This window comes from Myotis yumanensis, unplaced genomic scaffold (genome assembly GCF_028538775.1).
Source record: "Myotis yumanensis isolate MYYU_CA2020_CCGP unplaced genomic scaffold, mMyoYum1.0.hap1 SCAF_10, whole genome shotgun sequence".
Lineage (NCBI taxonomy): Eukaryota > Metazoa > Chordata > Mammalia > Chiroptera > Vespertilionidae > Myotis > Myotis yumanensis.
In genome coordinates, this window is record NW_027223761.1 from 45,362,741 (window position 1) to 45,387,246 (window position 24,506).

The 24,506-nt window shown below is 51.1% G+C and overlaps 1 protein-coding gene across 1 annotated transcript; it reads left to right on the forward strand.

Annotated features, from left to right (window-relative positions):
- Nucleotides 1-109: 109 nt before the first annotated feature.
- MOGAT2 (monoacylglycerol O-acyltransferase 2) lies at nucleotides 110-21,688 on the forward strand. The gene is made up of 6 exons (XM_070425648.1): nucleotides 110-393; nucleotides 10,124-10,302; nucleotides 18,369-18,573; nucleotides 18,944-19,118; nucleotides 19,742-19,941; nucleotides 20,868-21,688. The coding sequence occupies exons 1-6, from the start codon at nucleotides 303-305 to the stop codon at nucleotides 21,020-21,022; spliced, it is 1,005 nt and encodes a 334-aa protein (XP_070281749.1). The 5' UTR covers nucleotides 110-302; the 3' UTR covers nucleotides 21,023-21,688.
- Nucleotides 21,689-24,506: the final 2,818 nt, after the last annotated feature.

The following is a 24,506-nucleotide window of genomic DNA, read 5'->3' on the forward strand; positions in this document are numbered from 1 at the left end:
AGCAACCAGCAAGAGGTGATCCTGTTGATAAAGGGTTGCCTGAGGAGACAGCTGTCCTGGATAAAGGCTATACACTTCCTTCTCTTTCTCCTTTTAGCTGAGCCCTGGGCACAAGGATTCAAAGGTTTCTTCTAGGAAACAGGCTCCTGCAGGGTGGGGGCAGGGAGGCCTTTGGGCCTGGCTGGGCGGGGCAGCCTCCTCCCCCACAAAAGCTTATACAGCCTCTGCCAGTAACAAAACCCTTTGGGTGCCTGGGAGCACGGTGCTACTCAGAAGCCTCCAGAGCCCACAGAGGAACCAGCATGGTGGAGTTTGCGCCCTGGTCCGTGCCATGGGAGCGCAGGCTCCAGACTCTCTCCGTCCTACAATGGGTCTTCTGCTTCTTGGCCTTGGGTAAGCTAGCTGGTCTTGAGGGCTGGGGAGACACGGTGGGCACCTTCAATTTAGGTGCACTCAGTGCGTTGATGGTGGAAAGACATTGGTCCTAACGGGGGCTTGGCTGTGCTGAGTCCCTGCCCGGAGACCTTTGGAGGATATGGTCGGTGTGGGTATAGGGTGGGGCAGAAGCCAGGATCTAACTTTCCTGGGCTGTGGATTCCACCTTAGTATTAGGACAGAGCACCTGACTCCTGCTGCCTGTGGCTGGGGAAGAATCTAGGCCAGGGGTGGGCAAACTTTTTTTTTTATATATATATTTTATTGATCTTTTACAGAGAGGAAGGGAGAGAGATAGAGAGTTAGAAACATCGATGAGAGAGAAACATCGATCAGCTGTCTCCTGCACATCTCCCACTGGGGATGTGCCCGCAACCCTGGTACATGCCCTTGACCGGAATCGAACCCGGGACCCTTCAGTCCGCAGGCCGACGCTCTATCCACTGAGCCAAACCGGTTTCGGCGTGGGCAAACTTTTTGACTCAAGGGCCACAATGGGTACTTAAACTGGACCGGAGGGCCGGAACAAAAGCATGGATGGAGTGTTTGTGTGAACTAATATAAATTCAAAGTAAACATCATTACATAAAAGGATATGGTCTTTTTTTTTTTTTTTAGTTTTATTCATTTCAAACAGCCCGGATCCGGCCCGAGGGCCGTAGTTTGCCCAGGGCTAGGGTCTGATCCCACCCACGGGCAGTAGTTTGCCCAGGGCTGATCTAGGCCGTTCCAGGAAAGGGCCCCTCAGGCTACTCAGAGGGGATGAATTTCCTTCCTTCCCTTCAGAGAGTAGGAGGCAGAGGGAAAAGGGGAAAGGGGGAGGGGAAAGGAATGGGAAAAATTGAATGGGGAGAGAAAGTACAGGCTGAATGTGGACTAGGGAGAGAGTGGTTACCAGGTAAACGTGGGTTGAACTCCAGCTGGACAACTGACCAGCCCTGTGGCCTTGGTGGACCCGTGCCTGACCTCTCCAGGCCTCTACTTGACTCATCTGTGTAATGGGAATAGCAATGCTGATCTTGCTGTGCCTTTGTGGGATGGAATGAAGAGACACGTTTACTCTGCCCAGCACAGACCTGGCTGGGCCCTGGGCTGGAATCACACAGGAGAATCCTTTACCTCCCCCACCCCCACAGCGAACACATCTGTTATGGCTGGGAGGCCACAGCTGCTCAAACTTCAGCTCTGCTGAAGGGAACATTTTGGAGGAGGGCCCAGCACTAAGGATCGGGAAGAGAGGTGATTGGGAGTATGCGGGTTCCTCATTTCATCTGCTGGCACCAGACCGGGCAGAAGCTGCCACCCCCAGGATGGTGCTCGGCCTAGTCACAGGCACCACTGTCCGGGTGTTAAAATACGGACGCACTCTGTGTAGGTTGGTCAACAGCCATCACACACACACACACACACACACACTGCCACTACCACCAGGTGCGTTCTCAGAACTTAACAATTTTTCAAGGGATTCACCCCAGCAAAGCAGGCACTTAGGTCCCCTGCCACTAGCCTCACCTGTGCCTTTGGGCAGGTTACTTAACTTTCCTGGGCTGTGTCTTCCATCCTAAAGGTTGTTAAACATTTTAAATATCCTTGGTTATCCCCATGACACAGATGAGCAAGGAACTGAGGTGCCTTAAATGCCAAAGGTTGTAGAGTACTTAAATACCTTAAGTGTCAAAGGTTGTAGAGTCCTGCGCTCCTCCTACTGACACGGCAAGAAGCGGGAGGAGGCAGAGGGAGGAGAGAGGGCAGAGGGAATGGGAGGAGGTGTGGGTTAGGAGGCTGTGGGAAAAGCATGGGCAGGGAGGTCTATGCCCAGGGCAGACTGTGAGTGCTGGCTCCTGGACAAAGGGCATTCGGGGCCCAGAGGCAGGCAGGTGCAGCCTAGGGATTGCAGGAGATAAGGAACCTCATACTCGGCCTGCCTTGTGTGAGCTTTGTGAGCACAAGTGTCTTTGGCTGGCTGTGCCCACCTCCAGCCCTGCCGGTAGTTTGGGAACCTGGGAATGTCAGCAGCAGCTCAGAGGTCAAAGTCACCCTGAGCCTGGAGGACTAGAGGAAGGACAGCTGAGAAAAGGGATCTGGGCCCGCAGGTGCCGGGAGTGGGAGGTTTTACCTTATCTCTTATCCTGGGGGCAAAGGATAGTCCCAGGAAGGCTTCAGGTAGGAGGGTGACAGGGTCCAATCTGTGTGTTAAAGGGCCCTGTAGCTGCTGTGGAGTTATCTACGTGGTATGGGGTGTGGGGAAATAGATTGACCGCAGGGAGCAGTCACAATCTTGATCAAGGCTTACCCATAGGCCAAATCCAGCCCACTGATTGTTTCTGTTGTTTGTTTCTTTTACAATCTTTGATTCCACTTTTAATTAATTAATCACTTAATCTCCCCATGGACCCCCTTCACCCTGCTCCCCCTCCAAGCAATTGTATTTGCACAGTCCATGAGGTTAAGAATGGTTTTTACATTTTTAAATGATTGCATTTTATTTTATTTTTTAAATCTTTATTGAAAGTATTACATATGTCTCTCTTTTTCCCCCATTGACCCCTTCTAGCTCACCCCCGCTCCCTGCCCCAAGCCTTCACTGCCCTATTGTCTGTGTCCATGGGTTAGCCATATATGCACACAAGTTCTTTGGTTGATCACAGCACGCCCCCGCCGTCGTCCCCACCCCCCGCCTCGGCCCCCCCGGGTTCCCCAGGCTGTTCTATGCTTCTATGTCTCTGGATCTATTTTGTTCATCCATTTGTTTTGTTCATTAGATTCCACATATGAGTGAGATCATGTAGTATTTGTCTTTCTCTGACTGGCTTATTTCACTTAGCATAATACTCTCTAGGACCCTCTATGCTGTTTCAAAGGGTAAGAGATCCTGTTGTTGTTTTTACTGCTGGGTAGTATTCCATGGTGTAAATGTACCACAGCTTTTTTATCCACTCATCTACTGATGGGCACTTGGGCTGTTTCCAGATCTTATATTGTAAACTAGAGGCCCAGTGTCCCTCAGCCTGGCCTGCACCCTCTCGCAGTCCGGGACCCCTCTCCTTACCGCTCGCCTGCAGCAGAGGCGGGAAAGGCTCCTGCCACTGCTGTGCTCGCCAGCTGTGAGCCCGGCTTCTGGCTGAGCGGTGCTCCCCCTGTGGGAGCGCGCTGACCACCAGGGGGGCAGCTCCTGCATTGAGAGTCTACCCCGCTGGTGGTCAGTGCACGTCATAGCGACCAGTCGTTCCACTGTTTAGTTGATTTGCATACTAGGGTTTTATTATATAGGATTGTGCTACTGTGAACATCGGGGTGCATACATTCTTTCTGACTGGTGTTTTGGGTTTCTTAGGGTATATTCCTAGAAGTAGGATCACTGGGTCAAGTGGCAGTTCCATATTTAATTTTTTGAGGAACCTCTATTCCGTTTTCCCTAATGGCTGCACCAGTCTGCATTCCCACCAGCAGTGCACAAGGGTTTTCTAGTTTGCATCTCTCTGGTGATCAGTGCACTACTTTGAGCATTTTTTCATATGTGTCTTGGCCATCTGTATGTCTGCTTTGGAGAAATGTTTATTTAGGTCCTTTGCCTATTTTTTTTTTTAAATATTTTTTTTTAAAATATATTTTATTGATTTTTTACAGAGAGGAAGGGAGAGAGATAGAGAGAGAGAGAGAAACATCGATCAGCTGCCTCCTGCACACTCCCTACTGGGGATGTTCCCGCAACCAAGGTACATGCCCTTGACCGGAATCGAACCTGGGACCTTTCAGTCCGCAGGCCGACGCTCTATCCACTGAGCCAAACCGGTTTCAGCTCTTTGCCTATTTTTTAATTGGATAGTTTGTCTTCCTTTTGTTAAGTTGCATGAGTTCCTTATATATTTTGGATACTAACCCTTTATCAGATGTATCATTGCCAAATATGTTCTTCCATACAGTGGGCTCCCTTTTTGTTTTGTTGATGGTTTCTTTTGCTGTGCAGAAGCTTTTTATTTTGATATACTCCCATCTGTTTATTTTCTCCATTACCTTTGCCTATGGGAGATGTCTGAAATTTTGCTGCCTCTGGTTTCTTCTAAGATCTTTATGGTTCCCTGACTTACATTTAAGTTTTTTATCCATTTTGAGTTTATTCTTGTGTATGGTGGTCTAGTTTCATTTTTTTGCATGTATCTGTCCAATTTTCCCAACACCATTTACTGAAGAGACTGTCTTGACTCCATTGTATATTCTTGCCTCTTTTGTCAAATATTAATTGAGCATAATGGCTTAGGTCGATTTCTTGGGTCTCTGTTCTGTTCCATTGATCTATATGCCTGTTCTTGTGCCAGTACCAGGCTGTTTTGATTACAGTGGCTTTGTAGTATAACTTGATACTTGGTATTGTGATTCCTCCAACTTTGTTCTTTCTCAAGATTGCTGTGGCTATTTGGGGTCTTTTTTGATTCCATATAAATTTTTGGAGTATTTGTTCTAGGTCAGTGAAATAAGCTATTAGTATTTTAATAGGGATTGCATTGAATCTGTGGATTGCTTTGAGTAGTATGGACATTTTAATGATATTAATTTTAACAATCCATGAACACAGTATATTCTTCCACTTGTTTATGTCTTTCTCTATCTCTTTTTTTTTCAATGTCTTGTAGTTTTCTGAGTACAAGTCTTTTACCTCCTTGGTTAAGTTTATTCCTAAGTATCTTAAAATTTAAAAAAATCTATATTTGTATTGATTTCAGAGAAAAAAAGAGAGAGAGAGAAACATCAATGATGATAGAGAATCATCAATCTGCTGCCTCCTGCATGCCCTCTACTGGGATCGAGCCCTCAAACTGGGCATGTACCCTGATCTGGAATTGAACAGTGACCTCCTGGTTCATAGGTCAACGCTCAACCACTGAGCCATGCCGACCAGGCCTAAGTATCTTAATTTTTTTGTTGCAATGGTAAATGGGATTATTTGTTTAGTTTCTCTTTCTGATAACTCATTATTGGTGTATAAAAAAGCCATTAATTTCTGGATGTTGATTTTGTATCCTACTACATTGCCAGTTCATTTATTAAATGTAGTAGTTTTTTGGTGGAGTCTTCAGGGTTTTCTATGTACAATATCATGTCATCTTCAAATAATGAAAGTTTTACTTCTTTCTTTCCAATTTGGATGCTTGCTGTGGCTAGGCCTTCCAGTGCTAGAATAAGAGTGGTAAAAGTCAGCATCCCTGTCTTGTTCCTATTCTTAGGGGAAATGGTTTTAGTTTTTGACCATTTAGTATGATGTTCACTGTAGGTTTGTCATATGTCCTTTATTATGTTGAGATATGCTTCCTCTAGTCCAGTGGTTCTCAACCTTCCTAATGCTGTGACCCTTTAATACAGTTCCTCATGTTGTAGTGACCTCCAACCATAAAATTATTTTTGTTGCTACTTCATAACTGTAATTTTGCTACTGTTATGAATTGTAATGTAAATATCTGATATGCAGGATGTATTTTCATTGTTACAAATTGAACATAATTAAAGCATAGTGATTAATCACAAAAACAATATGTAATTATATATGTGTTTTCTGTTGGTCTTAGGCGACCCCTGTGAAAGGGTCGTTCGACCCCCACAGGGTTGTGACCCACAGGTTGAGAACCACTGCTCTAGTCCCACTTTGCTGAGAGTTTTTATCAAAACATGGGTGTTAGATTTTGTTGAATGCATTTTCTGCATCTATTAATATGATCATGTGATTTTTATCTTTCAATTTGTTTATGTGATGTATCATGTTTATTGATTTGTGAATATTATACTAGCCTTGCAGTCCTGGAATTAATCCTACTTGGTCATGGTGTATGATCTTTTTAATATATTGCTGGATCAGATTTACTAATATTTTGTTGAGAATTTTAGCATATTTTCATCAGGGATACTGGCCTATAATTCTCTTTCTTTGTAGTGTCTTTATCTGGTTTTGGAATTAGGATAATGCTGGCCTCATAAAAAGACCTTGGAAATGTTCCTTCCTCTTGGATTTTTTGAAATAGTTTGATGAGGACAGGTATTAGTTCTTTTTTGAATGTTTGGTAAAACTCCCCTGTGAAGCCATTCAGACCAGGTATTTTGTTTGCTGGGAGTTTTTTTATTATTATTATTACTGCTTCTATTTCCTCAGTTGTTATTGGCCTGTTTATGTTTTCTGATTCTTCCTGAAATCAACTACAAGTAAAAACACTCAAAAACATTCAAACACATGGAGACTAAATAGCATGTTATTAAACAATGAATGGATTACCAATGAGGTTAAGAAAGAAATAAAAAACTTCCTGTAAACAAATGGAAATGAACACACAACAACCCAAAATCTCTGGGACACAGCAAAAGCAGTTCTGAGAGGGAAGTTCATAGCACTACAGGCCTACCTCAAAAACCAAGAAAAATTAAAAATAAACTATTTAACCCTACAACTTAAAGAATTAGAAAGAGAACAACAAGAAAAGCCCAGAGTAAGTGGAAGGAAGGAAAAATAAAGAATAGAGCCCTAACCGGTTTGGCTCAGTGGATAGAGCCTTGGCCTGCGGACTGAAGGGTCCCAGGTTCGATTCCGGTCAAGGGTATGTACCTTGGTTGCGGGCACATCCCCAGTGGGGGGTGTGCAGGAGGCAGCTGATCAATGTTTCTCTCTCATAAATGTTTCTAACTCTCTATCCCTCTCCCTCCCTCTCTGTAAAAAATCAATAAAGATATATTTTTTTTAAAAGATTAGAGCAGAAATAAATAATATAGAGACTAAAAAAAGTCAATGAAACCAAGAGCTGGTTCTTTGAAAAGATAAACAAGATTGATGAACCCCTAAGCAGACTCATTAAGAAACAAAAAGAGAGGACCCAAATAAATAAAATCAGAAACAAAAGCAGTGAAGTAACAACTGAACACCACCGAAATACAAAGGTATGTGAGAAAATACTATGAACAACCATATGCCAACAAGCTGGACCATGTGGATGAAATGGAAAAATTTCTAGAAAAAATGACATCTTCCAAAACTGAATCAGGAAGACTAAATAACTGCATTTTAAATGGCTATGTGACTATGTAATATCCTCCAGTTTGCCTCTCAAGCTGAAAAATCTAAAATATTTACAATCAGGCCCTTTCAGAAAAAGATTGCCAACCCTGGTCTAGGGAGGCCAGCAGTGGGTGGAAAGAAGTGGCCTCTTTCGAGAGGTATTTAGGGCATGGGGTCCAGAGGGCAGGATTTAAAGGCTGGCAGGAGAGTAAGGGAGAGTGGGGGAGTAAAGACTGCACATTAAATGAACAGCTGGTCCTCTCTGGAGTTAGAGGAGGCATTGTGGGGAGTGGTGAAAAATGGCTGGAGACGCCAACCAGGACCTGGCACCGAGGACTCAGGGCCCAGAGCCACATACTCTCTCAATGGGTTACTCTACTGCATCTCTAGCTCCTAGAAGTGTTGGAGTTGATAAATATTTGTTGAATGAATACGTGGGAGCGTATTCATTCAACAAATAGAATAGAATTGAATCCCAGTTTCCATCTCACTAGCTCTCTGTGTGCCCTTAGCCAATTTGCACACCTTCTCTAGACCTTTGTAAAGTGGCATTTAAAATTTTTCCCTCTCAGAGTTGTGAGGATTAAATGAAAGAAAGTGTCTCCCTTCCTAAGTGACCTTTAGTCTGGATTTTGCCTGCTGACAGGAGTGAAAGGGTGAGCCCAGGGTGAGGGAGCCGGTCCAGTAGGGGAAGGTCTGTCTGGTTAAGTGCAATTGTCCTGTGTCCACACCCCCTCCAACCTTTTTTTTTCTGACTGCAAAACTAATACATGCTATTGTAATACCTCCAAACAAAATGGGGATCCTAAAAGTAAAAGATTTCCCAAAATCTTACCCTCCAGGTAACCACTATTAACAATTTGTTTTTATTCTCTGGAGTTGATTTTCTTACAGTGGGAGTCACCCACACACACTTTTCATTTTGCCCACAGGGTTTAGCCCTAACTTTTTTCTAATGTGAAAAAATAGATTTAAAAAAAATTTAAATCAATGGTCCCACCATTGTCCCCGGAGTCCTGTCTCCTTCCTCCTGACCAGAAGAAATCCTTCCATTCTCTATGCACATGCAACCACATATGTGCAAATTTTCTCTCCCAAGTTCCTGCGACCTTGCTGAATCCATGTAAGTTCTGGTAGCTTCTGTAAATTCCCTAGGGTATCTATGTATTGAATTGTGTGTCTGTAAATAGAGACAGTTTGCTTCTTCCTTTCCAGTCTTGATGCTGTCCATTCATTTTTGTTTGCTTGTTTATTTAATCTATTGTTACATATGTCCCCCTTCCCCCCCGCATTGACCCTCTCCAGCCGCCCCTGTGCCCCTCCCCCCCAACCCCTCCCCCCTCATCCCAGGCCTTCACCACCCTATTGGCTGTGTCCCTGGTTATGCATACAAGTTCTTTGGTTGATTACCTCCCACCCACCCACCCTTCCCCACCTTCCCTTCGAGATTCCAAAGTCTGTTCTGTGCTTCCCTGTCTCTGGATCCATTCCATTCATCTGTTTATTTTGTTCATTAGATTCCACATCTGAGTGAGATCATGTGATACTTGTCTTTCTCTGACTGGCTTCTTTTGCTAAGCATAATGCTCTCCAGGTCCCTCCAGGTGTTCATCCATTTTTCTTGCCTGTGGCACTGGCCAGAGCCTCTGGTACAATGTTGAAGGGAAGTGGGGACGTTTCTCCTTCACCAGGAAAGAACATGCAGGCAGAAAGCAGCAAGAGCAAAAGCTAAGAGACAGAAAGGTCTCAGTGAGCAGTTCAGTGTTCCTGAGTGTGAACACGGGCGAGCGGTGAGGCTGGAGCAGGAGGAGGGTTGGGCCAGCCACACAAAGCCGAGCTGCTTGGGCTGTGCCTTGAAGTTACAGAGAAATCATGGGAGGTTTCATTAGAGGGGGGCTTGCCGGGTGTCTCTTTGGGAAGATGGGGCAGAGGGGGAACAGACAGAGGACTGGGCACACAGAGTGTCTCCTTGTTCTCTGAGGTCCCAAAATATGGAAACTAAAAGCAGTTAATGCAGTCAGTTCTCCGCCAGGCACTGATGGAGAACCTGGTGAACGCAGACTGCAGTTGGCCCTGGAACAACATGGGGGTTAGGGCGCCAACCCCCTGTGCTGTCGAAAAGCCATGTATATCTTTCGACTCCCCCCAAAACTTAACTACCAATAGCCTACTATTGACCAGAGCCTTACAGATAACATAAACAGCCAATACATATTTTGTATCTTATATGTATTATATACCATATTCTTACAATAAAATAAGCTGGAGAAAAGAAAATGTAATTAAGAAAATCGTAAGGAAGAGAAAACACATAAATAGTACTGTACTGTATTTATGGGGAAAAATCTGCGTATAAATGGACCCATGAATTTCAAAGCCATGCTGTTGAAGGGTCAACTCTACTTTACTGGAGGGAGGGAGGTGGAGGGAAGACCAAAGTGAATAAGCAGCCTGGTGTAGTGGGGAGTGAGTTTTGGAGTTAGGCCTACGCAGGTTAAAATCCGCGCTTTAGCATGATGTTGGGCTGGCTGCATTTCTCCTCTTTGAAGGCCTGGGAAGCTGATCTCTTCTTCCTGGGGCCGTGGCTGGACGGGCCAGTGCTGCTGTACTGGGCATTTCCTTTCTCTCAGACCTCTCACCTGCTTCTCTCCCCAGCTCAGACCTGCATTATAGTCTTCATAGGCCTCCTGTTCACCAGATTCTGGTTCGTAAGTGTCCTGTATGCAACTTGGTGGTACCTGGACCGAGACACGCCATGGAAGGGAGGCAGGCGCGTTGAGGTCCTAAGACGCAACGTCGTATGGAAGTACATGAAGGACTATTTCCCCATCTCGGTGAGTATGAGGGCTGGCTTGGGTGTGGCCAGGGCTAAAGTGTCCCACTTCTCCATGGGGAAAGTAGGGCCCTGTGTGAAGTGAGAAGAGCCAGGGCTACCACCACTGTGGACCATGGGGAAGAGTCCGGCCATGGTTTCCCGTCCATGGGCATGTGCAGCCACTATGAGGGCTGATGAATGCACAGGATTTGAAAGAGCTCCGTGGGGCATATCGTGTGTATCTTGTAGGTGTAAACCCCTCTGCAGCCTGGGCTTGGGTGGAGGGAGATAATAAACTCAAGGTCCTAAGAGACCATCTACTCCACATTTCATCAGGTGACACACTGACACCCAGAAGGACAAAGGTATGACCAAGGCCACACAACAAGTTTTTGTTTTGTTTTTACTGGTTTTAAGGTTTGTGCATTAACTATGGGTAAAGGAGAAGGGGAGCGAACTGGTCCTCGGGTTCTCTCCTGCTCCTAACCCTGGTATGCTATGCTAGTGTGTCCTTGGGTTGGGCCTGGCCTCATTCTGAACCTCAGTTTCCCCCTGTACCCAGTAAGCAGACTGATCTCTCCTACTCTGAGTGCCTTGAATCTCTGACTCTCTGACTCAAGGTACCTCACGACCACTCTGAACAATTGACACTGGACCCAAAGAATTAGTCCTGGGTAAAGCACATCCCTGGATTCACAGACCCTTCAGCTCCTTTACTGAGCCCCCGACAGATGCAACCCTGGATGTAAGCAGCTGGGCAGGGCTGTTGCATTGGCCAGATGAGATAGGATCGGGAAGGCAAGGGAACACGGAGAGGTGCCAGGCAGGGCAGTTGGAAACAGTAAGAAAAACAAAAGGTATAGAATGTGGTCTCTGGAACTAGACGGACTAGGTTCTAATACCAGTTCCGCCACCCACCAGTTGTGTGACCTTGGGTGAGTCACAGTCTCTCTGAGCCTCAGTTCCCCCACGGGTGATGTGGAGATGATGCCACATACGTCACTGGGCTGCATCCTGGGGTTCAGTGAGACAGGGGGTAAAGTGCCTTGTTGGTTCTCAGTAAACTGGTGGCAGGATTATTTTCCCGAGTCAGTGGGGAGTCTGGGAGGCGTGGGCGTGACTGCAAGTCTGATAGCCCAGAGCCATGCTGCTTTGACCTTTACAACTGCTTGGCTTCTCCTCCTCCATCCAGATCCCCACCTCTTCCTGTCCCTCCAGGAGTCTGTTCTCCAGCTGATAAAGGGGAAAGGAGGGGAGGAAACGGGCTCCCTGAGGTTAAACAGTCAGCGGCAGTCAGCACTCCTGCATCGCTTCCAAGAGTCCTGAGGCCCAACAAGGACTAGCAAAGGCTGGACAACAACTGGGGTACGGGAGCCCCTAGTAATCCAGTAGGAAGTTCCTCCTGGGCAAAGGACAAGGGTGGGCAGGGCAGGGCAGCAGGGCAGGGGCTGGGCAGAGGGCAGGTTGGCCAGCAGAGACTTCCATGCTCATGTTGAAAAGCAGAGTGAGGGGGCAGTGCTGAGCTAACTCTGAGGGGGCCAGGTAGGGGTGATCTTCCTCACCCCTTACATCCACTTCCTCTGCAGTGTGCCCTTCCAGGATATTGTCACCAAAGGCAAGCAGGGGCCCTGGCCGTTTTGGGTCAGTGGATAGAGCGTCGGCCTGCGGACTGAAGGGCCCCGGGTTCGATTCCGGTCAAGGGCATGTACCTAGCTTGCGGGCACATCCCCATTGCGGGGCGTGCGGGAGGGAGCTGTTCGATGTTTCTCTCTCATTGATGTTTCTAACTCTCTATCCCTCTCCCTTCTTCTCTGTAAAATCAATAAAATATATTAATTTTTAAAAAAGGCAAGCAGGGCTTGCTGGGTCCTAAAAGAAGCCATGGGCACATCATGGGCAGACTCCCTTATCCCCACTCAGGATTTCTGAGCTTGAGATCTGAATTCCCTTTCCTCCCTCTCCTCCTCCCAGGCCAGGGCTTGCTCTCCAGTTCCAGGAAGATCAGAGTTTCCATGGGCAAGTGTGGACAGCAGCTTCCAAGCCAAAGAAACCTTAAGCAGGTTCTGGCCTCTCGTGGAGCTTTGTGGACTCTCACTCTGTGGTCTCCCCTCCCACTGTGAGCTGAGTCTGTAGCTGGACAAGCAATGGGTCCGTGCTGCCTGTCGCTACTTGAGCCAATTTATAGGGTTGAATCATATATGAGCGTTTATTCCAGTACTGCCAGCAGCATGGGAGAGCAGCAGGTCATCCACAAAAATCTGCTCTGCCCCCCACCATAAACCAGCTGCTTATATTGGGTAGAAGGACAGAGATTCCATGGGGAAGTAGCAAAAAGGGCAAATGGGCTGTTTACAGGCATACAAAGGGCTGGGGATCTTCGGGCTGCGATTCTGGTTTCTGTAACAGGATGATAATAGGCAGCTCCCAAATGGGGAGGAAGGGCTTCGTTTCCAGGTGAGCTCCCAATTCCCGAGTACAGCTGTCAGCCACGGTAGACTGTGCCTTCCTTAATCAGAATAAAACAATCGCGGTGAACAGAGCATGATTAATATTCCTGACAATTATAGCCGGTTCCCCAACCTTCTATTCCTGTCACTGTCAAACCCTGAGTTCGCCAGGGAAAGAAACGGGCCAGCACAGGCGCAGGCCGCAGTATGGCTTCTGAGCAATGCGCTTGATGTTCAGTGTGAATGAAGCAGAAGGTCACCTGGGGATGCGGTTAGAGACTTTCTCAGGGACAAGGGAACAGAGGCCACGGAAGACCATCTTACAGAACTGGGACTCCTCAACTGAAAATTCTCCAGGGGGCTGTCATCCAAGGGCCCACCAAGGATAGCATCTGGCTCTTTGCACCTGGAGCTGCTGCCAGTTGCAGGTCTGGCAGGAAATGATGCTGAGGTGGCTCCGAGCCTATCCGACCCCGGCCAGGTAGCTCTCAAGGAGGGTTTCTCAATCTGCACACTATTGACAATGGTGGGACAGCGGGCTTGCTTTGCAGAAATTCTGCCTGCATAGTGTTTCGGGATTGATGCCCCCTGCAGGCCTATTGCATCATCACCTGCAGAGGGCTGCCAGTACCACCAGGTGGCCAGCAGAGGGCGAAATGACCCGCACTTTTACTTTGCCTGTCTAGGCTGGGAACCTGTAGGGGTGGGGCTGTGGCCTCCAGATTCTCCTCCCTGTAGGCTTCCTGGAAGCCCTCCAACTCTCTCTGCGAGGACCTTGGGGTGAGCAGGAGGTAGGGAGTCCCAGCTCTGCTGGAGCTCCCCCTCCCCTCCAACCCGCATTCATAAGCCTCTGCAGTCGCATCAAATACATGCGGATTTCTGAGCTCCTACCAGTTCTTACTGATTTTTTGAATTAGCGTCTAGTGGCGGAATTTCAGGCAAAATTAGAAAACTGTGTCTGGACTTTTCTAAACTCCTAAGAAGCTCATGATGGAGAGAGAGCCAGGCCATGTTTGCTGTGGGAGGAGCTGTCCACCTCCTGATGAGGACCAGTGCCTGGGAGCTGGGTTTCCCTGTGCGGATTTCCTCATCTCAGAGCAAACACTGTCCACAAGGCCAGGGCCTGAGGAGGGACAGGTCTGGAGGAGTCTAGCACACAGACCTCTGTGGCCAGGGCTGTGACCTGATGTCAGCAACAGCTGCAGTGCGGGAGGTCACCCCTCCCACCCACACCTGGGATCATCCCTCAGCTCCTGCACAGCCCTGCAGGCATCACTAGGGACTTCCTGCCCCAACTCCCAGCTCAGCCACCTCCCTGCACACTGAGGTCTCTTAACCTAAGTCAGAGAGACGCCGGTGCCTGGCCGCCCACCCAGGATAGAACTCCAGCTCACTCAGGCCTCGCACGGACGGGCACTCATCTCCTCCTGCAATGGCTCCTTTCACTGTGGGAGGGCTCTGCCTGTGAGGTCTTCCTTCACAAGGAGATGGGGCCTGTCTCCTGGGACCCTCCAGGAGTCCTACCTCTGTCAGCGGCACAGGGACCGGGCGCAGAGAACAGCTGTCCCCTCAGCCCTACGGCTGCCCTGCAGGGATTGGGGGCCTCCATTCCTGTTGACTCCACTGCCTTTGCTGCCACTCCCTCCTCCAGCCTCGCAGCTCTCAAGGTGGCTTTCTCAGCACCATTGACATTTTGGGTTGAGTGAGTCTCTGTTGTGTGTGTGTGTATATGGGGCAGGGAGGGATTTCTGATGTCTGACTTCATCCTGGGTCCCTGCCCACTAGATGCCAGTAACACACCCCTCTACCAGTTGTGACAACAAAAAATGTCTGCAAACATTCCCAAATGCCCCCTCTCGGGGGAGAGGGGCTGGGCAGCTGACCCTGGTTGAGAACTGCTGCTCTAGAGCCTGGGTGGGGTCTGTCTCCCAGACTCCTCCAGTCCTGACCCTTCTCTCCTCCCAACGATCTAAGTCCTGGCCATGATTATCTTTTTATCTGGACTCTTAAAATGTAAAAAAAGAAAAAAGAAAAAAAAAAAACAGCCTGGCTGGCGTGGCTCGGTGATTGAGCATTGACCTGTGAACCAGGAGGTCATAGTTCGATTCCTAGTCAGGTCACATGCCTGGGTTGTAGGTTTGATCCCCAGAGGCAGCCGATCGATCAATGATTCTCTCACATCACTGATGTTTCTATCTCTCTTTCCCTTTCCTTTCCTCTCTGAATTCAATAAAAATATTTTAATTAAAGAGAAAGAGATGGGTCTGGGCAGACATGGTAGAGCCACAGCCCCTCACTGTCCTCCCTCCCAGCCTAGGTCCAGTCATCCTCTCCGGGGGAGCCTGTGCAGGGTCTACTAGGCAAAGGTCTTGGGATTCAAAGTAGGAACACCCCTGGGAGAACTGAAAACATGTTTGTGCCGGGACGTGTACACAAGTGTTCATGCCACACTATCGGAAATGGCCAGAGACCATTAAGTGGACAAAGAAAATGTAGTCTATCCATACAATAGAATAGCATTCAGTCATAAAAGGGAACGGAGTACTGATGCAGCCTTCAACATTGATGAACCTGGAAAACATTCTGTGAAGTACAAGAAGACAGACATAAAAGGCCACATATTGAATGATTCCATTTATATGAAATTTCCAGGAGAGGCAACTCCATAGAGACAGACAACAGTGGCTGCCAGGGGCTGGGGGAAAGAGAAGTGACCGCTCTGGGTTTCTTCCTAGGGTGTTGAAAATGCTCTAGAATTAGAAATGGTGATGGTTGCCCACCTTTTAAACATATTAAAATCACTGAGTTACACACTTTCAAAAGGTAAATTTGATGGTATCTGAACTATATAAATAAAGAAAAGCAACCCCCAGAGCCTAGCAACCTGGCCGTGCCCTTCCCCAGCTGCCACTGCCTGGTGCCAAGCCCAGCCTGGGAGGACATGCGCCCATGAAGGGGCTTTCTCCAGCCAGCCTTGTTTGCTTGGTCACACTCCCTGCCCCGAAGAGAACTGAGGGAGCAAGCAGAGAACACAACCCTTCACAAACCTTCCCTCTCTGTGTTTAGCACACCTGAACTAAGTAGCAACCTTGCCAGAAAGGCATCATCACTGTCCTGGGGACAGAGGGGAAACTGAGGCAGGGCTGGGCAAAGGTCATGTGATGGGCCAGGGGCAGGACCTGGGTCTTATGACCGCTGGCTCAGTGGAACCCAGATGACACGCCAGAACAGGATCGGGGCAGGGGTTGGCTGCATCAGCCTCATCCGTTCATGGTCTCATTCTTTCCTTCGTTTCAATCGCCCAGGGAGCATCTCCTCTGATTCAGGCCTGCATCCGGGATACAGACATGCCTCACTGGGCGGTCGCTAATCTCCAGGCCCTCGCTGTGATGGCGGGATACCCTGGGCACAGGGGGCAGATGGAAGAGGTCAGCCCAGAAAGTCAGCAGACCAGTCTCAGTGGGATAGCGACGCCCCCTCAGTGCACACACCCGGACACGCACGTGCAGATGCACGAGCAGATACTGGCACAGTTGCCTAGACAAGGCCCTCACACTCACCAGGACAGCTCTCTCTACACAAAGACTTATTATTAAGGGGATAATCATCCAGCCATTTGTTGATTTATTCTGTTCGTGTCCTTCACTATTCATTTAAAGTAGGTAATACGTTCTGGTTCAAAATTCCAAAGGGACTCATCCCGTCTCCCTAGTTCTTTCCCTAGAGGCAACTGTGACAACCAGTGTTTGGTGCCTCCACATACAAGCACACGCTGGTGGCGGTCTGCAAGCATCGTCTTGCCTCTGGCTGTTGCGTCTGACAGCCAGTTGTGGCCAGCTTCCCCTCTCAGGACAGGAGGAGCTGTGCCACACTTCTCTATGGCTGCACAGAGGTCCATTGTGTAAACGTCTCAGGATTTGTCTAAAGGGGCCCTGTTGATGGACAGTTGGGTGGACGGGTGCCAAGTTTTTGCTGTTACCAAAAAACGATGATGCTCCAGCTAATGATCTTGTTCAGATGTCATGTTGCACAAGCATGAGAAACCCTGTAGCTAAATTCCTCAGCAGTGGAGTTGCTGGGTGGAAAGGTCGGTTACATTTTTTTGGTTGTGATAGATATTGCCAAATCACCTTCATGGAGGTTGTACAAATTACCTTCCCACCAGCTGAGCAAGAAGGTGTATAAGAAAGGAGTTGAGTGCAGGAAGCGAGGGATGTCCTTAAAGAAACACCACCAACTGGGCTCCTGAGGAGCACCTTTCCCAGTGAGGTGGGGAGAAATCTCTGGTTCTATGTCTATTTCGACATCCAATAGATTCCCACTGCCTGAGTGGAAGACCTTTGTCCTTGTCTGGGAGGCAATGGTCCCTGCGGCCTTTTTGCAAAGGGTCAGTGGTCACCCGGAGGGCACACTGTGGTGCGGGGGAGAGGCAGAGGGTAGGTGCAGAGACCAAGTCCAGGTCAGGGACAGGAGAAGCTGGAGGAAGCAGAGAGGCCCAGATCCCTGCAGGCTGCTCCGAGGGTGGACAGCATGGCCTCTGGGGCCTCAAGTGCAGCAATAAGAACCCTCAGGGCATCACCTGCTGAGAGTTTCAGCTTAGTGACAGGATGAACTTTCACCCTAGCAAAGCTGAGCCACAGTGGAAAGGGCTCTCCTCACCCCAATCCAGTCATGCAAACTGCAGGGCCCTGGCAGTCCTATCAGGGAGCCTCTTGGGGTGGTTGGGGGGCGGGGGAGGAGTACACGTGGGCTTCAGGGCCGTCTAACTCTGATGGCTGTGGCTCCCAGAAAGCGGGACACTGGGGTGGGCCCTGCAGTTACACGCAGTCACTGCCCACAGCAAAAAGCCTGGCAGACAGCCTGGTCAGTAACCGGCAGGAGCAGCATTTGTTAACTCAGATCCAGCCCCCTCCACTCACCCCACTTCACCTGGAAACTGCTAATGACAAACGGCTCTCCTCTCCCACTCAATCTACAATGCCCGGGGTCCCTGCTGCACCCTGCAGGCTGCAGGCCCGAGCAGACCCAGGCAAGTTCCTGTGCCAGCAGAGACGCCCGTATCTTGGGACAGAGCGGACCAAGGGCACTGAAGGTCTGGCGTGAGGAGAGCAGAGAGCCACGGGTGAGACGCGAGGGGTAAAGAGGACTGGAGCTGGCCTCCTGGTCTGCAACCGAACAGGAATCCTCTCCCAATATGTTGTGCAAAGGCTCATTCCCTGGTCTTAAGTGCCAATTTTCTTAAACGGAGTTTTGTGAAATGGGGTATTCCGGCATGGCGCCCCCGTGTGGCCATCTGATGTCTTCCAATTCTATCCTGGCAGGGAGCAGTCTTGGTCATGGCAGGGCACCGTCAGACCTGAACCTCTCCGCAGTCCTGGGAGGGAGGGGAGACAGGGCCAGACGCCCCCCTTGACAGATGAAAGGCCTGGGAGGGAAGCAGTGCGCCCAGAGCCCGCTGCGAGTCTGAGCGCAGCCGGCACCTGGAGACACCCCAGGTGCACTCACCCCGCATCTCAGTCTTCCTGAGAGCCAGAGGCTCAGAGAGGGGGAGAGACCTGCCCAAGGTCACCCCGGAGAGCGTCAGGGTCCAAGTGGGGACGCAGGCCCAGCTCTGGCTCACTAGGTTGTGTCCCTGCAGCTGGTCAAGACTGCTGAGCTGGACCCCGCCCGGAACTACCTTGCGGCCATCCACCCCCACGGGGTCCTGGCCGCCGGGGTCTTTGTCAACATGTGCACCGAGAGCACTGGCTTCTCCGAGCTCTTCCCCGGCATCCGCCCCCACCTGATGATGCTGAACCTGTGGTTCCGGGCCCCCTTCTTCCGGGATTACCTCATGTGTGGGGGTGAGTTTTCCCCACCTGGGCAGCCAGGGAGATGAGGCTGCAGCCTGGGAGGAGGGAATCTGAGGAGGGTGCGGGGCGGGGGAGGGGGGGCTACCAGTAGTTCTGGACTTCTTCAGAGAGCAGGAGCAGTGGAAGGAGGCTAGACTCAGGGAAGCACTTCCTACAGCACCGTGGGGGCAGTGAGCGTGGCGAGGGGCTTAGGCATGAGGGGGAAGACTCGGTCCCAGTCCTCAGGAACACCCAGCTGGAGTGGGTGGGGGAGGGGACCAGGCCTCGGTGGGCACTTTTGGTGATCTCTGTGTTGGGCCACATCCACCCCCACGGTCCCTGCCCCCTGCCCCCATCACTGACCATCTTCCTCTCTCTCCAGGGCTGGTGACATCGGACAAGGAGTGCGCTGCTCACATTCTGAACAGGAAGGGCGGGGGCAACCTGCTGGGCATCATTATCGGGGGTGCCCAGGAGGCCCTGAACGCCAGGCCCGGGGCCTACAAGCTGCTGCTGCGGAACCGCAAGGGCTTCGTCAGGCTGGCCCTCATGCACGGGTATCGGGGAAGAGGGCTCTCGGTTCCGCTGGAGATCAGCAGGGATTTACTTTGGTGGGAAGACAGCAGAGACTAACGGAGTTCCTATTGGGGCAGGGAGATTTCCCAGTCCATTCGCAAACGCACATGCTGTTGTGGTGAGACCAGTCCTGTCTCCTGGCCGAACACCCAGAAAGGGTTCAGGAACCGAGACTTTGGGACCAAAGGGCTGGGTGGGAAGGGACATATGGCCCAAGGCCGGCACTGGATGCGAGGCCTCTGGGATGTGGGAGACTGGAGTTCGGGGCGTATCGCAGGGCTGTGCTCTTCCTCGGAGCACTCTGGCTGGAGCAGGCGAGGTTTTTCTGCAAAGCTGGCAGAGGACTTCTGTCTGGGAGGACCTTGAAGCATTCTAGCCTTTCCGTCATGGTGCCCCTGGGAGGTGGTGGCTCTGAGAAGGGGCCAGGACCTGCACAAGGTCAGAAAGCGAGGCTCTGGCAGGTCCGGGAGACAACCTAGGCCTCCTACTTCCGGCCCAGGCTCTGTCCTCTGCTCCAGTGCCTGGTCCCTGCGGGAAGCTAGGTGACCAGCCGGGGCCTTCCTCGGGGCCTCCGACATGCCTTCTCTCCTCTGTCTCTCTCTAGGGTGCCTCTGGTGCCCGTCTTCTCCTTTGGGGAGAACGAACTCTTTGACCAAGTTGAGAACCTGCCTGGCTCCTGGTTGCGCTGGATCCAGAACCGGCTGCAGAAGATCATGGGTATTTCCCTCCCGCTCTTCCACGGCCGTGGCGTCTTCCAGTACAGCTTCGGCCTTCTACCCTACCGCCGGCCCATCACCACCGTGGGTGAGCCAAGACCCAGGCTGGGAGGGGGTCGCTCACAGGGAAAGGGGCCTGGGCTGTGCGCTGCAAGGGGACACGGGGACGGACCAGACACATCTTTGCCCTCACGGAGCTCACATTCTAGACTGAAACAGACACACAAGCAGACGACCCCAACAGGAGGCAGTCTGGGATGAGAACTGTAACAGAGGCACAAAGAACAATGGTCGCTACTGATTACTGAGCACCTACTGTGTGCCAGGCACTGCACGGCTCCCTTATGTGCAGTGGCTCAGTTTCTCCTGACAACCTTCAAGGTAGAGACTATTATCCCCATTTCATTGATGGGAAACAGGCTCAGAGAAGTAACCTCCAAAAAAGTCACACTGCCTTTGAGTAACAAAGTTGAGGTTTGAATCAGGATCTGTTTGACTTTTCTTTTTTTAATATATTTTTATTGATTTCAGAGAAGAAAGGAGAGGGAGAGAGAGAGAGAAACATCAATGTGAGAGAGAAACATTAATTGGTTGCCTCCTGCACACACCCCACGAAGGCTGGGGATCGAACCTGTGATCCTTCAGTGCGCAGGCTGACGCTCTAACCACTGGGAAACACCAGCCAGGGCTTGGCCATGCCACCTTCAGCAAGTTACTTAACCCCTCTAAACCTCATTGCCTCATCTACTGATGGGAATCAGAGCAGGTTCTATCCCCAGATGATGGTTACAAGCATTAAAGGGGACAGCGCCTGTAAAGCACCCAGCACATTTCTAGGCATTTTGCAACGCCAGCTGGTGGTGTTGTCACTGTATCTGAATGAATCTTGGAGTTGCGCTAACGTCTTAGGATTCATCGCTTGAAATAGGGTTGAAAGGAACAGCAAGCAGTAGGAGCACTTCCCTGCCCCAAGGGCCCCTGCTCTGGCCCACCACCCCCCTCTGTGTCTTGCAGTGGGGAAGCCCATCGAGGTGCAGCAGAAACCACAGCCCTCGCAGGAGGAGGTGGACCAACTGCACCAACGCTACATCGACGAGCTGTGCAGCCTCTTTGAAGCCCACAAGCTCAAGTACAACGTCCCCGCGGACCAGCACTTGGAGTTCTGCTGAGCGCCTCCCCAGAGGAAGGGGCTGCCCCAGAGGGCAGGGCTGGCAGTAGGGAGCCCATGGGAGGCGCTGTGATCTGAGAAGGCTTCCTGGAAGCTTCTGTTGAACATTATCTCCAGAGTCTTCCAAGCCTCCTGCAAATCCAGCCCCAAGTCACAGCTGACAGACAATGTGGGAGGGGTGACCAGACTCACGCTGGGGCACCCGTGCAGGTCCCCATCTCCTCGGTCTGCTCGTCCGGGAAATGGGAGAGAGGCCTGGAAGAGAATGGTTTTGGTCCTCCGTTGTAATGTCACTCATCGGACAAAGAAAAGAGAGCAGCAACCGATGACCAGGTTTTTCTTCCTCTATCTTGAATGACAGTGAAAAAGAAGCCACCAGCTCCAGCCCCTTCTACTAGCTCCCTCGTCCCGCACCCTGGGTGTCCCAGTTCCTCCCTCCTCAGCTGTGTAGGGAGAACCGCACCGTGTCACTGGCAGGCCTTTCCCCCCTCCCTCTGAGCCCCAGTTTCCCTGACTGAACAAGATGGCCTGCGAGTCTCAGCTCTGACATCACGTAGGCTGAGAGCTCCAGGAGGTGCCTCCTACTTGTCCTTTGTAACTTCAGCCCTTTCCTTAGCACAAAAAGGGGGGCTCCGTGAACTTCCATTCAATAAATGAAAGGACTCTGTGTTAGCCTTCTCTTCCTCTACACTCCCCAATGCAGAGGGATTTGATCCCCAGCCTGGCCCTGTCTCATCTTCCCAGAAGGTGAGTCTCTGGACTCAGATTGGACCAGAGAATGTCATGTGGACTCTTCCTTTCGATCTGTCGGCCCCAAGCGGACCACCTCTGGCCCTGTTCTGTTGGGAAAGAGGGGAATGGGTATGTTCAGACACAGGGCAGGCCAGGACAGAGGATGAAGACCAGACGTGAAGAGTGGATGTTAGTGTGTGTCTGCAGGGGAGTGGGGGTTGAGATGGGGACTGATGCCAGGCGGGAAGAATCTGGGTTCCGGGTTTGGGACAGGCGTGCAGGGGCAGGATGGCTGGGTAAAACCAGTCCTTGCGAATCCCCCTCTTCCACCAGCAGGGAAGCAGGCTCTTTCTGCCCGGGAGCAGGTCATGCCAACAGCTACAACAGGGGGCGTTTTGAGAAGTGTAAATAAATTTGGGTTCAAATCCTGGCCCATCCCTTTTTAGTAACTCTGGGCCAGTCCCCTCCAGACCTCAGTTCTGTCATCTGGAAAATGAGGATTGCCATATCCACCTCCCGTGTCGTGAGCATAATGAGATGCTATTTTGAGATCATAAGCCACCCCGTCTCCTGTCGGGAGGGACGCAGAGCACGTGGAAGTAGGAGTCAGGTGATGAGTGCCCCTGTGTCCCATGGAGGTGCCTGCTACCCTGGGAGGAAGTGTGTGTACAGGTCACAGGAGGAACGGGAGTGAGGAGCAGGGAGTGACGATCTCCAGCCAGGGGGAGACTTGGAGGAAGTGGCAGCGGCAGGGCCCTGAAGGAAGGGCAAGACTTGCCAAGGAGAGAGGTACCGGCCCGTTGGAGACATCGGCTACTGGGTGATGAACCACTGCAGAACACAATGGCTGAACACGGAGGCCTCCCTGCTTATCACACTTCTGTGGCCTGGCTGTGGCTCTTCTCCCCTCCCCCCACCCTGCACCCGTCTTGCCTGGGCTCTCAGGCAGCTGCATTCAGCGGTGGGTGGGCCGGGTGGGCCGGCTGGGCTGGGACACCTGGGGGGCTAGACCTGCTGGGCCTCGCTGTGCCGGTGGGCACCGGGCCCCTCTATACGGACCCATCCCTCAGCATTCAATGGGGGCTGGATTGCGAAAGGGTGAGGGCAAGATTGCAAAGTCTCTTAAGTCCTAGGCTGCACAGGCGCACACAGCACTGCACTGCACATTGTCGGTCAAAACAAGTCCTAAGGCCACCAGCCCTCAGGGGAGAGGAATGGAGTCCGCCTCTTCGTGGGAGGAGCAGCGATGTCACCGTACAAAAGGCTGGGGACACATGGGATTCTTGTGAGGAGGGTTGGGTAAAAGAACCATGTCTGAGGTGTGTCGGGGGTGTGGGGACACACACAGGAAGGTGCACTAAGCCAGGCTGGGCCGGGAGGGTGGCAGAGTACTGCCGCCACCCTGAGGCCTGGAAGGTCACGTGGAGGCAGCAGCACCCGGATCAGGAGAGTCGTGGGCAGGGGCCATAATTGTAGGAAAGGAGCCAGGTGAGTATTCCCACCGCACTCTCCTCCCTCCATCGCCTGCCAAGGCTTCCTATTGCCTGAACCCAGTTGGAAGCTTGAGGGCCTGGGGTGTCGTAAATGTTTCCCTCCATGTCCCGCGTGGTTCAGGGTTCAGGATCTGGAAGAGGAGCCGCACACAAATGAAAGAGAAAAGACAAGAGATAATTTTGGAATATTGGGGGGCCAGGCGGGTAAGTCCAACTCAAGAGGAAAGACTTCCACTTGTGCTCAGGCCGCACCAACCTTTTATAGTCAGAGGTAAACAAGGCAGTGGTTAGCGTAGTTACACAGTTCTTGTGAGTTTCACCTGTTTTGACCATAGTTACACTCCCTGCACTTCCCTCAGCCCATTAGCTTCCCAGATAAGATCTAGGGAGCCCTATAAGGTCAAGCCTAATTATGCTAAGAGGACTGTGCCCTCTAACCTGGGACTTGTTTGTGACTTTGCCAACAGGTCAGTCCGAGACTTAACCCTATATCAGTTTCCCACACTGGGGCTGCCATCCATGCAGGTGGGTCTCCCAGGAAGGCAGTGGATGTGGAGGGGTCAACAGAAGACAGAAGATGTCCCCCTCAAAGCCCAAGCCCCGTAGCCTGCCCTTGGCCACTCTCCACCCTCTGGCCCAGTCCTCCCGCCCTCATCTCTCCTCCTCCCTCTCCTCAGACTGAACCATTTGCACTTCCATGTGTCAGCCATGCTCTTCCTCTCACCTCTGGGCTTTGCCCATGATGTGCCTTCTGCCTGGAATGCCATCTCCCCATCCCACCTCCCCCTTGTCTGGGTCATTCCTACTTATCCTTCAGTACCTGTTTCATCTATTCCAGGAAGCCTCACCCGTGCCTCTGTTTGAGTTGGGGGTTTCCCAGGCTTCCCCTTCCTCCGCCACAACACTCAGCGCCCTGGTGGTCCCCGGGCAAACAAAACCCACTCCCTAACCTGGTCTCCAATGCCTCTAAACTCCTCTTCGGCCTGGCATTGGAGGCCCTTCTCATCCTCCCCGCCCCCCCCCCCCCCCCACACACACACACTTTACCTAGACCTTCTCCCCTGCACCTCATTACCCCCTGTGCCCTTCGCTGCTCTCCCTTCTCTGCTGGCCAAACACACTGGGTTCTCAGACCTGCTGAGCCCTGGAGCACACCGGTCCCTTTTCCCAGAACACACTTCCTCCTCCACCTGGTCAACATCACACACCCCCAGGCCAGTTGGGTGGCCGAGGACTTGTGCCACGAACCCCCACCCCCAC

Coding starts and splice junctions, on each gene's coding strand:
- MOGAT2 (XM_070425648.1), top strand. CDS start 303: ATGGTGGAGTTTGCGCCCTGGTCCGTGCCATGGGAGCGCAGGCTCCAG. Junction 18,574..18,943: donor GGATTACCTCATGTGTGGGG/GTGAGTTTTCCC, acceptor CTCTCTCTCCAG/GGCTGGTGACATCGGACAAG. Junction 19,119..19,741: donor AGGCTGGCCCTCATGCACGG/GTATCGGGGAAG, acceptor GTCTCTCTCTAG/GGTGCCTCTGGTGCCCGTCT.